Source organism: Bubalus bubalis, chromosome 20 (assembly GCF_019923935.1).
Source record: "Bubalus bubalis isolate 160015118507 breed Murrah chromosome 20, NDDB_SH_1, whole genome shotgun sequence".
Classification (NCBI taxonomy): domain Eukaryota; kingdom Metazoa; phylum Chordata; class Mammalia; order Artiodactyla; family Bovidae; genus Bubalus; species Bubalus bubalis.
In genome coordinates, this window is record NC_059176.1 from 63,400,482 (window position 1) to 63,413,501 (window position 13,020).

Sequence of the window (13,020 nt, forward strand, 5' to 3'; positions counted from 1 at the left end):
AGGAGTTGGTGATGGACAGGGAGGCCTGGTGTGCTGCGATTCATGGGGTTGTAAAGAGTTGGACATGACTGAGCGACGGAACTGAACTGAGGTTCCTGTAATAAATAACGAGGAACAACTATATATACTTTAATTAACCTCCCTGTGGTTATCCCAGAGATTACCACATACATCTTTCATGTATTGAAATTTGAAGTATATGAGAACTTTTTCCATTTCCTAGTCATTGAAAGGTTTTAGAACACTTTAGCTTATTAATACTACCCCTCCGCAAATTATGTACTGTTATTGTTGTGCATTGTAATGTTTTAAATTCCACAAAATACTGTCATTCTGTTTAGTCAGTATTCATTTAGAGTTACAGATTTACCCTGTTCAACGTATTTAATTTTTTGGTGTATATCCAAGCTGCATCTGGAAGCCCTCTTCTCCTTCTACGTGAAGAAGTCTCTTTAGTGCTTCCTGGTGATAGATTCTCTGATTCTGTTTGACTAAAAATGTCTCTATTTTGTCTTCATTTCTGAAGGGTATTTTTTCACATACAGAATTCTGTTTTGACATTTACCCTGTTTCCAGCACTTTGAGGACATCATTTTGTTTTCCTCTGGCTTCCATTATTTATTCAAAGCCAGCTATATCTTACTATTACTCTTAGAATTAATATTCTTTAATTTATTCTGGCTGCTTTTTAGATCTGTTGCGGCTGTTTCTGTCTCTTTTTTTTCTGTCCATCCCTCCACCTTCCCCCTTTACTTTGATTTGCCTAAGTGTGGTTTTCTGTGTATTTGTTATGCTTGGGAGTTTAGATCTTGAATCTGGCTTGATGTCATTGTTCAGTTTTCTTTTGTGTTTTTAAGTTTTAAACTATCAGGCCCTTAAGTATTTTTCTCCCCCTCGTATGTGGTTATGTGCTTTCTGGATTCTAGTTACGTGTATTTTGGACCTTTTCTTCATGTGTCATATTTTTTCATACTTGTCTGTATTTCCCATTTTTGTGTCTTTTTGGGCCTCAGGTTAAGTATGTTTTTCTTTTCTGTCTTCTGGATCATTCTCCAGTTGTATCTAACCTAATGTTAAAGTCATCCATCAGTTTCTTAATTTCTGTTTTCAAAATTGTATTTTTCAATTTTCTGTTTTCCATGTTTTTAGCATTGTTTCGGAGAAGGCAATGGCACCCCACTCCAGTACTCTTGCCTGGAAAATCCCATGGACGGAGGAGCCTGGTAGGCTGCAGTCCATGGGGTCGCTAAGAGTCGGACATGACTGAGCAACCTCACTTTTACTTTTTACGTTCCTGCATTGGAGAAGGAAATGGCAACCCACTCCAGTGTTCTTGCCTGGAGAATCCCAGGGATGGAGGAGCTTGGTGGGCTGCCATCTATGGGGTCACACAGAGTCAGAGACGACTGAAGTGACTTAGCAGCAGCAGCAGCATTGTTTAAAATTCTTAAAAAACAAACAAACTCCTTTTAACACATTAAAATAGCTTATTTTATGACATTATTGACTGCGGGAATTTTGCAGAAACTAACTCCTGTGGTTGATGATTTGGTATATATGAATATTGAAACATCTCCGGTCAATAACATCCAGGTAACAAAAGATGCGTTAATGTGACTCTGGTCAGTAGTGCATTAAAACTGTTTTCTGCTAGCACCATTATCTGGATCTACTATGGGTCTATTTCTAGTGCTATTTTAAAATCTTGGTTTTCAGTCAGATCTTGATTGGGTTTTTTTCTGTAGACTTTTATGTGAAAAATGATAAGATAATTTAAATTTGGGGTCTTTTTGCTGATAAGATTTACTTTTGCCAATACCTTTTGGAAAGATTTTATTGGTACGCAGCTAGGCTAATGATTCTAGGTGTAGCCTACATTACCTTAATATGGTCAGATTGAAATGATTTGAAGCGATACTTCTTTCCTTGTGTGGCCTCTTTCTGGTTTACCTTTATACAATAGGGTATAGTCCTCTGGATTCTCTCCAGCTTCCTGATGTGTTTACTGAAGCTATTCCTCCTGACTAGACCCTGAATTGAATTTTTGTGCCCCTATGCAAAGAACTGTTGAAAGCTCTGTTTAGTTTCTCAGACTCTCAGCTGATGTTTTAAGAATCAGTGAGTCTTAAGTCTGGTGCCACCTGTTTCATCTAGGTCTCAGAAGAATTTCTGTGCAAATTCTCACTGTCTTGAAAGTTCTTCGGTTTTAAACAGATTACTTTCTGCTTTGCTTTTCTAGTGATTCTAAGGGACATACTGGTTTAAAGAAACCTACTCTACCATTGTCAAAAGCAAAATGCTCAGATATGTTTAGAATTTTACAGATCATACAAGATAATACAGTGCATATACCTTATAGAATTTAACGTATTATCTCAGTGGTGAAATGTGTGAATATTTGTCTTGCTTGCTACAGTGCAAGTTTTCATAACGGGAATTGGGTGCCCTGTCATCTGTTAGGGAACATGATTTGGAATAAGCCAACTTCTATGGTTTATATTACAGTCTGTAAAGAAACAGACATTCTACAGCGCAGCTACTTGTTTGATTCATAGAAGTTACTAGCCATCCTTCAGTTCCTCTCATATTTCTTGCTCTTTCTTGGCACAGAGTTTTTGCACATACTCTTCTCTGTCTGGTATAAACACCTGCATAGTCAGGTTTGAGTATGAAGCAGTTCTCAGTGAAGGCTGCCCTGACCATGAATTTATGTCAGATGAATGAGTTTTTATACGTACCCATTTGTATGATGGTTTGACTAATGTCTGTTTGCCCCTACTAGACTCTGAACTGTGAGGTTAGAAATTTTGCCTTTTTTCCTTGACTATTTTATCATAGGTACCTCGTTCAGTATTTCAAAGTACCTGTTTTGCATAGGTTATTAGTTATTAATAGATTACCAATTAATACATGTATAAATGAAATAACAGGATGAATACAGGAAGAAATGTAAGAAATGCTGAGATAATAATGAATAAAAATTGAAAGCTCACCGCTTTTGAGCAAAAGCCAAATTTAATCAAACGCTGGATTTGCACAGTACAGTTAAAGTTCTGTAGAGTTACATGTACAGTGTTAAAAAATACTTCAAAAGATTCCCCTGAATCTTTACTGTGTTTTAAGTTTTGTTTAAAACATTACTTACTTGTTTTAAGTTTTATTTAAAACATTACTTAAAAACATTACTGTGTTTTAAGATTTGTCCCCCATCCCTCTGTAAATATTTTATTACTTAAGTTTTAATAGCATTGTGTTTTTGATGAAACTATCGTTCAGAGCATGACAAATTATATCATTGCCAGTCATTCTACTATAGAGATAAATGGGGGAAAAATCGTTATTCTTGGAAGATTCACAGTCTGAGAGGTAAATGATTTTGGAACTTACGTACAAAATAAGATGCTGTGGTTTATTCTACTAAGGGCTATTGGCCTTTTATTCATCCAGAGTGATGACATTTGAACTGAATCTTGATTGATGAGGAAGAGTTAATTAAATGGCTAAAGGAATAGTTTCATTTAGGTATTATTATGAAAGCATATAATGTCTTTGTGGATTGACAAATAGTAATTCTGTTAGTAGCTAGGGCAGTTTGCAGGAAGAATTTGTAAAAGCAGATTGGGGCTACACATGTAGATTTATGAGTTCATCCTTTGACGTGGGAGCCAGCAAAAGCTATCAAGGATATTTGCTGTTATTATATGCATTAAGGAAAAACTTAAAGGCTATAATTGTTATAATTACATTGTTTTAGCCAGAATTAGGGGCATGAAAAAGTTCAGGAGATATTTTAGTGGTAAAATTAACAAGGTTTCAACTTGTTTACTGATTTTATGTAGTGAAAAATTTCAACTAATAATATAGTCAAAGACAGGTTTAAAATTTGTATAACATTTGCACGATGTGCTACAGAACGTAAATTTTCTAATTTGTGTTTTCTTTCAGATCTTACAGAAAATTTTGGCTGTAGCCCTCCAACTAGAAGCTGAAGTAATAGAAGCTGTGTACCATGCATTAGGGTATTAAAGAAAATTAATTTTTGATTTAAATATTTGGACTACAAGGAAGGAAAGGTGACTGAAAATGGGGCGGAAGAAAATACAAATCACACGCATAATGGATGAAAGGAACCGACAGGTAAATGAAAATTTTAACTTATCTGTTTTAATAGATGTAAATTAAAAAAAAAAGTGTAGAATAGAATGGTGTTTTAATTTAAAGTCTAAATATTTTTATTTCTAGACTACGTTAAAAAATTTAGTTACCAAAATTTCTGACTTTCCATCATATGCTTTAAAGTAACTTTTTTATTATTATTATGAAAATCGTTTTGTTAATTATAGAAACACAGATAAGCAACATAGGAAAGTAAAATCACTGCAGTTCCACTGGTACCATCCATTGTGTAGGTTTCAGTTCAGTTGCTTATCTTTACAGCCCCATGGACTGCAGTACACTAGGCTTCCCTGTCCTGGAAACGAACAGAGATCATTCTGTTGTTTTTGAGATTGCACCCAAGTACTGCATTTTGGACTCTTTTGTTGACTATTAAGGCTACTCTATTTCTTCTAAGGGATTCTTGCCCACAGTAGTAGATAAAATGGTCATCGGAGTTAAATTCACCCTTTCTGGTCCGTTTTAGTTCACTGATTCCTAAAATGTCAATGGTGACTCTTACCATCTCCTGTTTGACCATTTCCAATTTACCTTGATTTGTGGACCTAACATTCCAGGTTCCTATTGTTCTTAACAGCATCAGACTTTACCTCCATCACCAGTCACATCCACAGCTGGGCATTGTTTTTGCTTTGGCTTAGTCTCTTCATTCTTTCTGGAGTTATTTCTCCCCTCTTCTGCAGTAGCATATTGGACACCTATTGACCCAGGGAGTTCATTTTTCAGTATATCTTTCTGCCCTTTGATTCTGTGCTACATACAGTAGTCACATCCTTATGTGACTGCTGGAAAAACCATGACTTTGACTAGATGGACCTTTGTAGGCAAAGTAATGTCTCTGCTTTTTAATAGTGTCTAGGTTTGTTACTGCTTTTCTTCCACGGATCAAGCAGTAATAGCAAATAGAATTTTGAGTTACTAGAGTTTTTGAGCTTGTAAGATAAATATCACACTGCATATCATTGGAACAGCATGCGTTCTTTGTGCAGCATTATGTTTGTGAAATTCTTCACTGTTATTGTTGCATGGAGATACTTAGTAAATTTTCATTGATGTATAATATTCCATTGTGTGGATAGAACACAGTCTATGTGTGTGTATATATGTATATATATATACACATTTTTCTCTTGTAAATAGGCTTTTGGGTTTTAGATCTACTGTTTGTTTGGAACTTGGTTTTTATGTGGTTTGAGGTGTAGGGGTCAAAATTTGCCACTTTTCAGATGGATACTCTGTTGGCCCTGTGCATTTTATTGCAAAAATCATCCCAGGAAAGCACAAAAAAACACACAAGCTATTTATAAAAAAATTCAACAATAGGCATAGTTAATCTGTGGTTCTAGAGGCTGGGTTTCTGACCTTACTTGAGACAAGGTGATAATGACTGGGAGACAGGACAAAGAGGGTTTCTGGGTTATGCTAAATATAAGGCCATATTCTCCCCCTCCCCCCCCACCCCCCCAAAAAATTCAGTGAGCCACACACTTCGGGTTTGTGGGTTTTCATTTATGTTATATTTTAATATGAAGTTTACTTTTTTAAAAGAAGTATTAGAAGGACAAGAAGGACAAACACGGTTTCACCAGGAGCTTCTAACAGGAAGTGAAGTCTGTCACCCCTCTAGAGTTTTGGCATCTTCAGTCCTTCTTGCTTCAGCAGCTTTCTGATGTCTTAGAACAGGTATTTGGTGTATTTCACTGTTTTTTATAGTTGATCTTAGTGGGTTCTTTGTTCTTCCACCAGTCACTCCATTTAGAGGCAGACATCCTCTTATACTTAAAAAAAAAAAAAAAAAAAAAAAAGAGTTGAAAAATTATTTTAAGGCAGAATACAGAGAACAATACCTCAAACACTGTTACTTTTCCAGAAGCAATGTAGGTCGATTCTGACATATTTGCTGCAGATACCTTTCCTTGTAAAAGAAGAAAATTAGAAATGTACTTCCTTTGTAATTTTTGCAAGTCTCATTCTTCTTTCCTTCCCCAAAGGAACCTTGCATAATGGATTTAATTTCTATTTTCTTTATTATTTAAGCATACTATTATTATTTCAGCACAATTTAAAAATCTTACATAATAGCATTCTCATCTGCACTTGCTGTTTCACTCAGTGTAGTATTTCAGACATATGTCTGTGTAACTCATTCATGTAGTACAAGTAGTTTGTAGGAATGAATGTGCCTCAATTCATTTCTCAATACTTCTATTAGAGAACATTTAGGTTGTTTCCAATTTTTTAGAAATTTTGCTGCATGTTATGTTAGAAATGATGCCCAGGCTACATCTTTGGGCATGTCTCTGTGATTCTAGAGGAGTTGCTGGGTTGAATATATCCATCATAATTTTACTGTGAGGTTTTCAAGTTGCCCCGCCAAGTGGTTGTACCAGATATACTATAGTAATTTATGAAAATTTCTTCTTCCGGTACACTTTACCTTTTTCTTCCTTTCTTTCTCACTTTATGTTTTTTCATTTTATTTTGCATGTTTTTTGGCCTAATGAAGGTAAAATGTTACCTGTTTGTGGTTTTGCTGGGCTGTTGATTTTTTTCTTTGAAGTTCTTCATATATTCCAGATATTAATTCTGTGTGTACTTAATCTGTTTCAGATAGTATATTTCAGTCTTTACCAAAACACTTTATAAACACTTTTATGACAGGACTTATTTCAGTGTTTCTTAGTAGTTTATTTTGCCTTTACCAGTAGATTATGAACACTTTAAAATGATTTAAGGCTTGCTTCATTTTCTAAATCATAATCAGCTTGTAAATGTTCCAATTGAACTTTAGATAAATGTGTATTCTTTTAATTGTTACATACAGGATTCTATATGTCTATTAGTTCAGTCTTATTTTGTGTTCTGATTATCTGTATTCTTTGTATTTTATTTACATATTTGGTTTTGGCTCAGTGAGACCTGTCAATAATTACACTTACCACAATAATGGATTTTCATTTTCTGTATATCTTTTACTAGTTTAACACATATTGTTTTAGATATTGGGGAATATTTCATTAGGCTCATACGTATTTAGAATTGTTATGTGTTCTTGGTGAATTTTTAAAATACGTACTGACTTTTTCTTTCCTCAGTAAGGCATGCTGTTTTAAACTACTTAAATCTACTGTCTCACATTACAATAGCTACTACATCTCTCTTTTGGCTAATATTTTCTTGATAGATCTAGTTCTCTACATTTACATTCAACCTGTCTATATCTTTTTATTTTAGGTATATTTCTGTAAATAGTATATGGCTGGATTTTTAAAAATCTATTCTAATAATATATCTTGACTCCCCAGTTTTCTTGGACCTTACTCTTTATCATCCTTTGTATATATATTTGGACTGTTTTATATCATCTTAGTTGATTATTTTGATTTACTATGAGAATCTGATAGAGGTCCTACGGGTAAAACTCACATAAGTGTAGATGTGCCCTCCAAAACTGGGTCCCCCTAGAGTTGTTAATCTTTATACTTGTCCAAAATTAGCCTCCAGCAATTCAGTAATTAGAGTTCAGATTTTCCTACCTTTGTATTGATTCCTGTGGCGGTTTCTGTTTATGGCTCTGGTGATTTATGGTTCATAGTATCTGTCTGTCTGTCTCCAGTTTGGCAGGTGGGGCAGAAGTTGCCCTGGGACCTCATCTCCCCGAGTCTAAGAAGAGTTGTTAATTTTCATTTTGTTCTGTTTTATTACTTGAGTGGCAACTTCCACTGGAGTTGGAAGTGCTAGAACAAACATTTGCAGTCTCTCCTGGACTTTTAAATTCAACAATGAAGTAAAGATATGTCTAAATGTATATGATGTAAAAATTTTGCAGGTCCTTGGGATTTAAAATATAAAAGATATTTTGGAGATGGTATAATCTAACCTTGAATTCAAAGAATTGTATTACTCTAGATTTGACACAAAATCAGGAAAGCTGGTTTAGATTAAAATAAAATCTACCTCAGTTTATAGTGGCACTGAATTTTGTAGGCTAGCCTTTAGTCCTGTTCTTTTTCTTTATAGTGACTGTAGTACTGGAATAAAATTAAAATTTAAAAATAAAATTAATTTTGACTAATACTGAAATGGCTTTATTAATACTGATTTCTTACATTTAAATTTTATAACATTTAAAACAAAATGCTAAATACGTCTCAAGTAGAAAAATGTATAAACCTGTTGCAAAATAAAGATTCAGATTTATAGGTGGAATTCTTGGTAATCAGAGTAATGGTGGCTGAATAAATGCTGACTCCTCCAACATAATTTCTCCAAAAATAAATGTAGAAAAACAGGAACATAAAACCTACAACTTTGGCACAACTAGAAGGCAAAGAATGTCTAAATTCACATTACCTCCAGGTAGAAAATTATTTCCAAGTCACTGTGTGCTGTTTCTTGACATCTATTGCAAGTCTTTGTGGTGACCCAAGCATACATCTTTAGTCTTTCCCATTCTATTGTTTTCCTCTCTTTCTTTGCATTGGTTGCTGAGGAAGGCTTTCTTAACTCTCCTTGCTATTCTTTGGAAGTCTACATTACATGGATATATCTTTCCTTTTCTCCTTTGCTTTTCGCTTCCCTTCTTTTCACAGCTATTTGTAAGGCCTCCTCAGACAGCCATTTTGCTTTTTTGCATTTCTTCTTGGGGATAGTCTTGATTCCTGTCTCCTGTACAGTGCCACAAACCTTCAACCATAGTTCATCAGGCACTCTTGTCTATCAGATCTAATCCCTTAAATCTATCTCTCACTTCCACTGTATAATCATAAGGGATTTGATTTAGGTCATACCCAAATGGTCTAGTGGTTTTCTCCACTTTCTTCAATTTCATTCTGAATTTGGCAATAAGGAGTTCATGATCTGAGCCACAGTCAGCTCCCGGTCTTGTTTTTGCTGACTGTATAGAGCTTCTCCATCTTTGGCTGCAAAGAATATAACCAATCTGATTTCGATGTTGACCATCTGGTGATGTCCATGTGTAGAGTCTTCTCTTGTGTTGTTGGAAGAGGGTGTTTGCTATGACCAGTGTGTTCTCTTGGCAAACACTTTTAGTCTTTGCCCTGCTTCATTCCGTATTCCAAATTTGCCTGTTACTCTAGGTGTTTCTTGATTTTCTACTTTTGCATTGCAGTCCGCTGTAATGAAAAGGACATCTTTTTGGGATGTTAGTTCTAGAAGGTCGTATAGGTCTTCATAGAACTGTTCAGCTTCTGCTCCTTCAGAGTTACTGGTTGGAGCATAGGCTTGGGTTACTGTGATATTGAATGGCTTGCCTTGGAAACGAACAGAGATCATTCTGTCGTTTTTGAGATTGCATCCAAGTACTGCATTTTGACTCTTTTGTTGACTATGATGGCTAATCCATTTCTTCGAAGGGATTTCTGCCCACAGTAGTAGATATAATGGTCATCTGAGTTAAATTCACCCATTCCATTCCATCTTAGTAAACTGATTCCTAGAATGTCAATGTTCACTCTTGTCATCTCCTGTTTGACCACTTCCAATTTGCCTTGATTCATGGATGTAACATTCCAGGTTCCTATGCAATATTGCTCTTTACAGCATCAAACCTTGCTTCTGTCATCAGTCCCATCCACAACTGGGTCTTGTTTTTGCTTTGGCTCCATCCCTTCATTCTTTCTGGAGTTACTTCTCCACTGATCTCCAGTAGCATATTGGTCACCTGTCAGTGTGTGGAGTTCATCTTTCAGTGTCATATCTTTTTGTCTTTTTATACTATTCATGGGGTTCTCAAGACAAGAATACTGAAGTGGTTTGCCATTCCCTTCTCCAGTGGAACACATTCTGTCAGACCTCTCAACCATGACCTGCCCGTCTTGGGTGACCCCACACCGCATGGCTTAGTTTCGTTGAGTTAGATATTTCATGCAAAGATGGGTACAAAAAGGACAGAAATGGTAGGGACCTAACAGAAACAGAAGATATTAAGAAGAGGTGGCAAGCATACACAGAAGAACTGTACAAAAAAGATCTTCACGACCCAGATAATCATAATGGTATGTCACTCACCTAGAGCCAAACATCCTGCAATGTGAAGTCAAGTGAGTCTTAGGAAGTATCACTACGAACAAAGCTAGTGGAGGTGATGGAATGCCAGTTGAGCTATTTCAAATCCTGAAAGATGATGCTGTGAAAGTGCTGCACTTGCTCAATATGCCAGCAAATTTGGAAAACTCAGCAGTGACCACAGGACTGGAAAAGGTCAGCTTTGATTCCAATCCCAAAGAAAGGCAATGCCAAAGAATGCTCAAACTACCACACAACTGTACTCATCTCACATGCTAGTAAAGTAATGCTCAAAATTCTCCAAGCCAGGCTTCAGCAATATGTGAACTGTGAACTTACAGATGTTCAAGCTGGTTTTAGAAAGGGCAGAGGAACCGGAGATCAAATTGCCAGTATCCTCTGGATCATGGAAAAAGCAAGAGAGTTCCAGAAAAACATCTGTTTTTGCTTCATTGACTATGCCAAAGCCTTTGATGTGTGGATCACAATAAACTGTGGAAACTTCTGAAAGAGATGGGAATACCAGACCACCTGACCTGCCCTTGAGAAACCTGTATGTAGGTCAAGAAGCAACAGTTAGAACTGGACATGGAACAACAGACTGGTTCCAAATAGGAAAAGGAGTACATCAAGGCTGTATATTATCACCCTGCTTATTTAACTTCTATGCAGAGTACATCATGAGAAAGCTGGGCTGGAGGAAGCACAAGCTGGAATCAAAATTGCCAGGAGAAATATCAATAACCTCAGATATGCAGATGACACCACCCTTATGGCAGAAAGGGAAGAAGAATAAAGAGCCTCTTGATGAAAGTGAAAGAGGACAGTGAAAAATTTGACTTAAAGGTCAGCATTCAGAAAACTAAGATGATGGCATCTGGTCCCATCGCTTCATGGCAGATAGATGGGGAAACAGTGTCAGACTTTATTTTTCTGGGCTCCAAAATTGCTGCAGATGGTGATTACAACCATGAAATTAAAAGACACATACTCCTTGGACAGAAAGTTATGACCAACCTAGACAGAATATTAAATAGCAGAGACATTACTTTGTCAACAAAGGTCTGTCCAGTAAAGGCTATGGTTTTTCCAGTGGTGTCATGTATGGATGTGAGAGTTGGACTATAAAGAAAGCTGAGTACCGAAGAATTGATGCTTTTGAACTGGGGTGTTGGAGAAGACTCTTGAGAGTCCCTTGGACTCCAAGGAGATCCAGCCAATCCATCCTAAAGGAGATCAGTCCTGGGTGTTCATTGGAAGGACTGATGTTGAAGCTGAAACTCCAAACTTTGGCCACCTGATGCGAAGAGCTGACTCATTTGAAAAGACCCTGATGCTGGGGAAAATTGAGGACAGGAGGAGAAGGGGACACCAGAGGATGAGATGGCTGGATGGCATCACCGACTTGATGGACATGGATTTGGGTGAACTCTGGGAGTTGGTGATGGACAGAGAGGCCTGGCATGCTACTGTTCATGGGGTCACCAAGAGTTGGACACGACTGAGCGACTGAACTGAACTAAAGCATACATCAGGTAAATGTATTGGGAAAACAGAAGAGGAGACCTTGTAGCTGTCTTAAGACTGATTTGAAATCACTGCCAAAAAGAGGAATTCTAACTAAGTTAAAAAATTCTGGAAAATATGCCTTGTAGATCAGAATTGACCACAGGTAAAGAAAGGACTAAAAGTATATGCCCAAGCAAGTCTATAGTCTTGAAAAAGCAGCCATTTCAGGGAAAAGAGGGCAAGAAGGAAGGCAGAGGTACTTTTTAAAAATGTTAGGTAAATGGAAATGAAAGAAGATACACACACACACACACATCCTTCAAGACAAAAGAATATGCAAAGGTATTTTAACTAAAGGACACAAAACTCTTTTCCGCATTGCCAGTACTCCCCCCAAAAGCCTTTCATTAAAGAGACCATACTTAACTTCTTTAAAAGGAGAGGTGCTCTTGAACTAAGAATATTTTCAATCACTACCCACTAACCGCTGCTAATTCTTTCTGTAGAAATTCAATGATGCAGGCAATCTTCTTCTATATCAGTTCAGTTCATTTCAGTTGCTGAGTTGTGTCCAACTCTTTGTGACCCCATGGACTGCAGCACGTCAGGCTTCCCTGTCCATCACCAACTCCCGGAGCCTTCTCAAATTCATGTCCATGTAGTTGGTGATGCCATCCAACCATCTCATCCTCTGTTATCCCCTTCTCCTCCCACCTTCAGTCTTTCCCAGCATCAGGGTCTTTTCCAGTGAGTCAGTTCTTCGGATCAGGTGGCCAAAGTATTGGAGTTTCAGCATCAGTCCTTCCAATGAATATTCAGGACGGATTTCCTTTAGGATGGACTGGTTGGATCTCCTTGCAGTCCAAAGGACTCTCAAGAGTCTTCTCCAACACCACAGTTCAAAAGCATCATTTCTTCAGCACTCAGCTTTCTTCACAGTCCAATTCTCACATCCATACATGACTATTGGAAAAACCGTAGCTTTGACTAGGTGGACGTTTGTTGGTAAAGTCATGTCTCTGCTTTTGAATATGCGGTCTAGGTTGGTCATAGCTTTTTTTCCAAAGAGCAAGCGTCTTCTAATTTCATGGCTGCAGTCATCATCTGCAGTGATTTTGGAGCCCCCAAAAATAAAGTCTCTCACTGTTTCCAGTGGTTCCCCATCTATTTGCCGTGAAGTGATGGGACCAGATGCCATGATCTTAGTTTTCTGAATGTTGAGTTTTAAACCAACTCTTTCACTCTCATCTTTTACTTTCATCTCCTATATAAACTGTTACAAAGAAAACAAAATGACATTTACAGCTA

General features: G+C 36.9%; 1 protein-coding gene across 12 annotated transcripts in view; it reads left to right on the forward strand.

Annotated features, from left to right (window-relative positions):
* The window catches only part of MEF2A (myocyte enhancer factor 2A), a 169,211-nt gene that overhangs the window by 81,115 nt on the left and 75,076 nt on the right, over window positions 1-13,020 (forward strand). For 11 of the 12 annotated variants that reach the window (XM_044933094.2, XM_044933088.2, XM_044933090.2 and 8 more), the window contains one exon: window positions 3,946-4,137. In XM_044933094.2, coding sequence (XP_044789029.1) covers window positions 4,084-4,137 — 54 coding nt within the window. In that variant the 5' untranslated portion in view covers window positions 3,946-4,083. Of the gene's footprint in view, window positions 1-3,945; window positions 4,138-5,724; window positions 5,860-13,020 lie in introns of all 12 variants that reach the window. The other variant, XM_044933095.2, reaches the window with a different exon arrangement.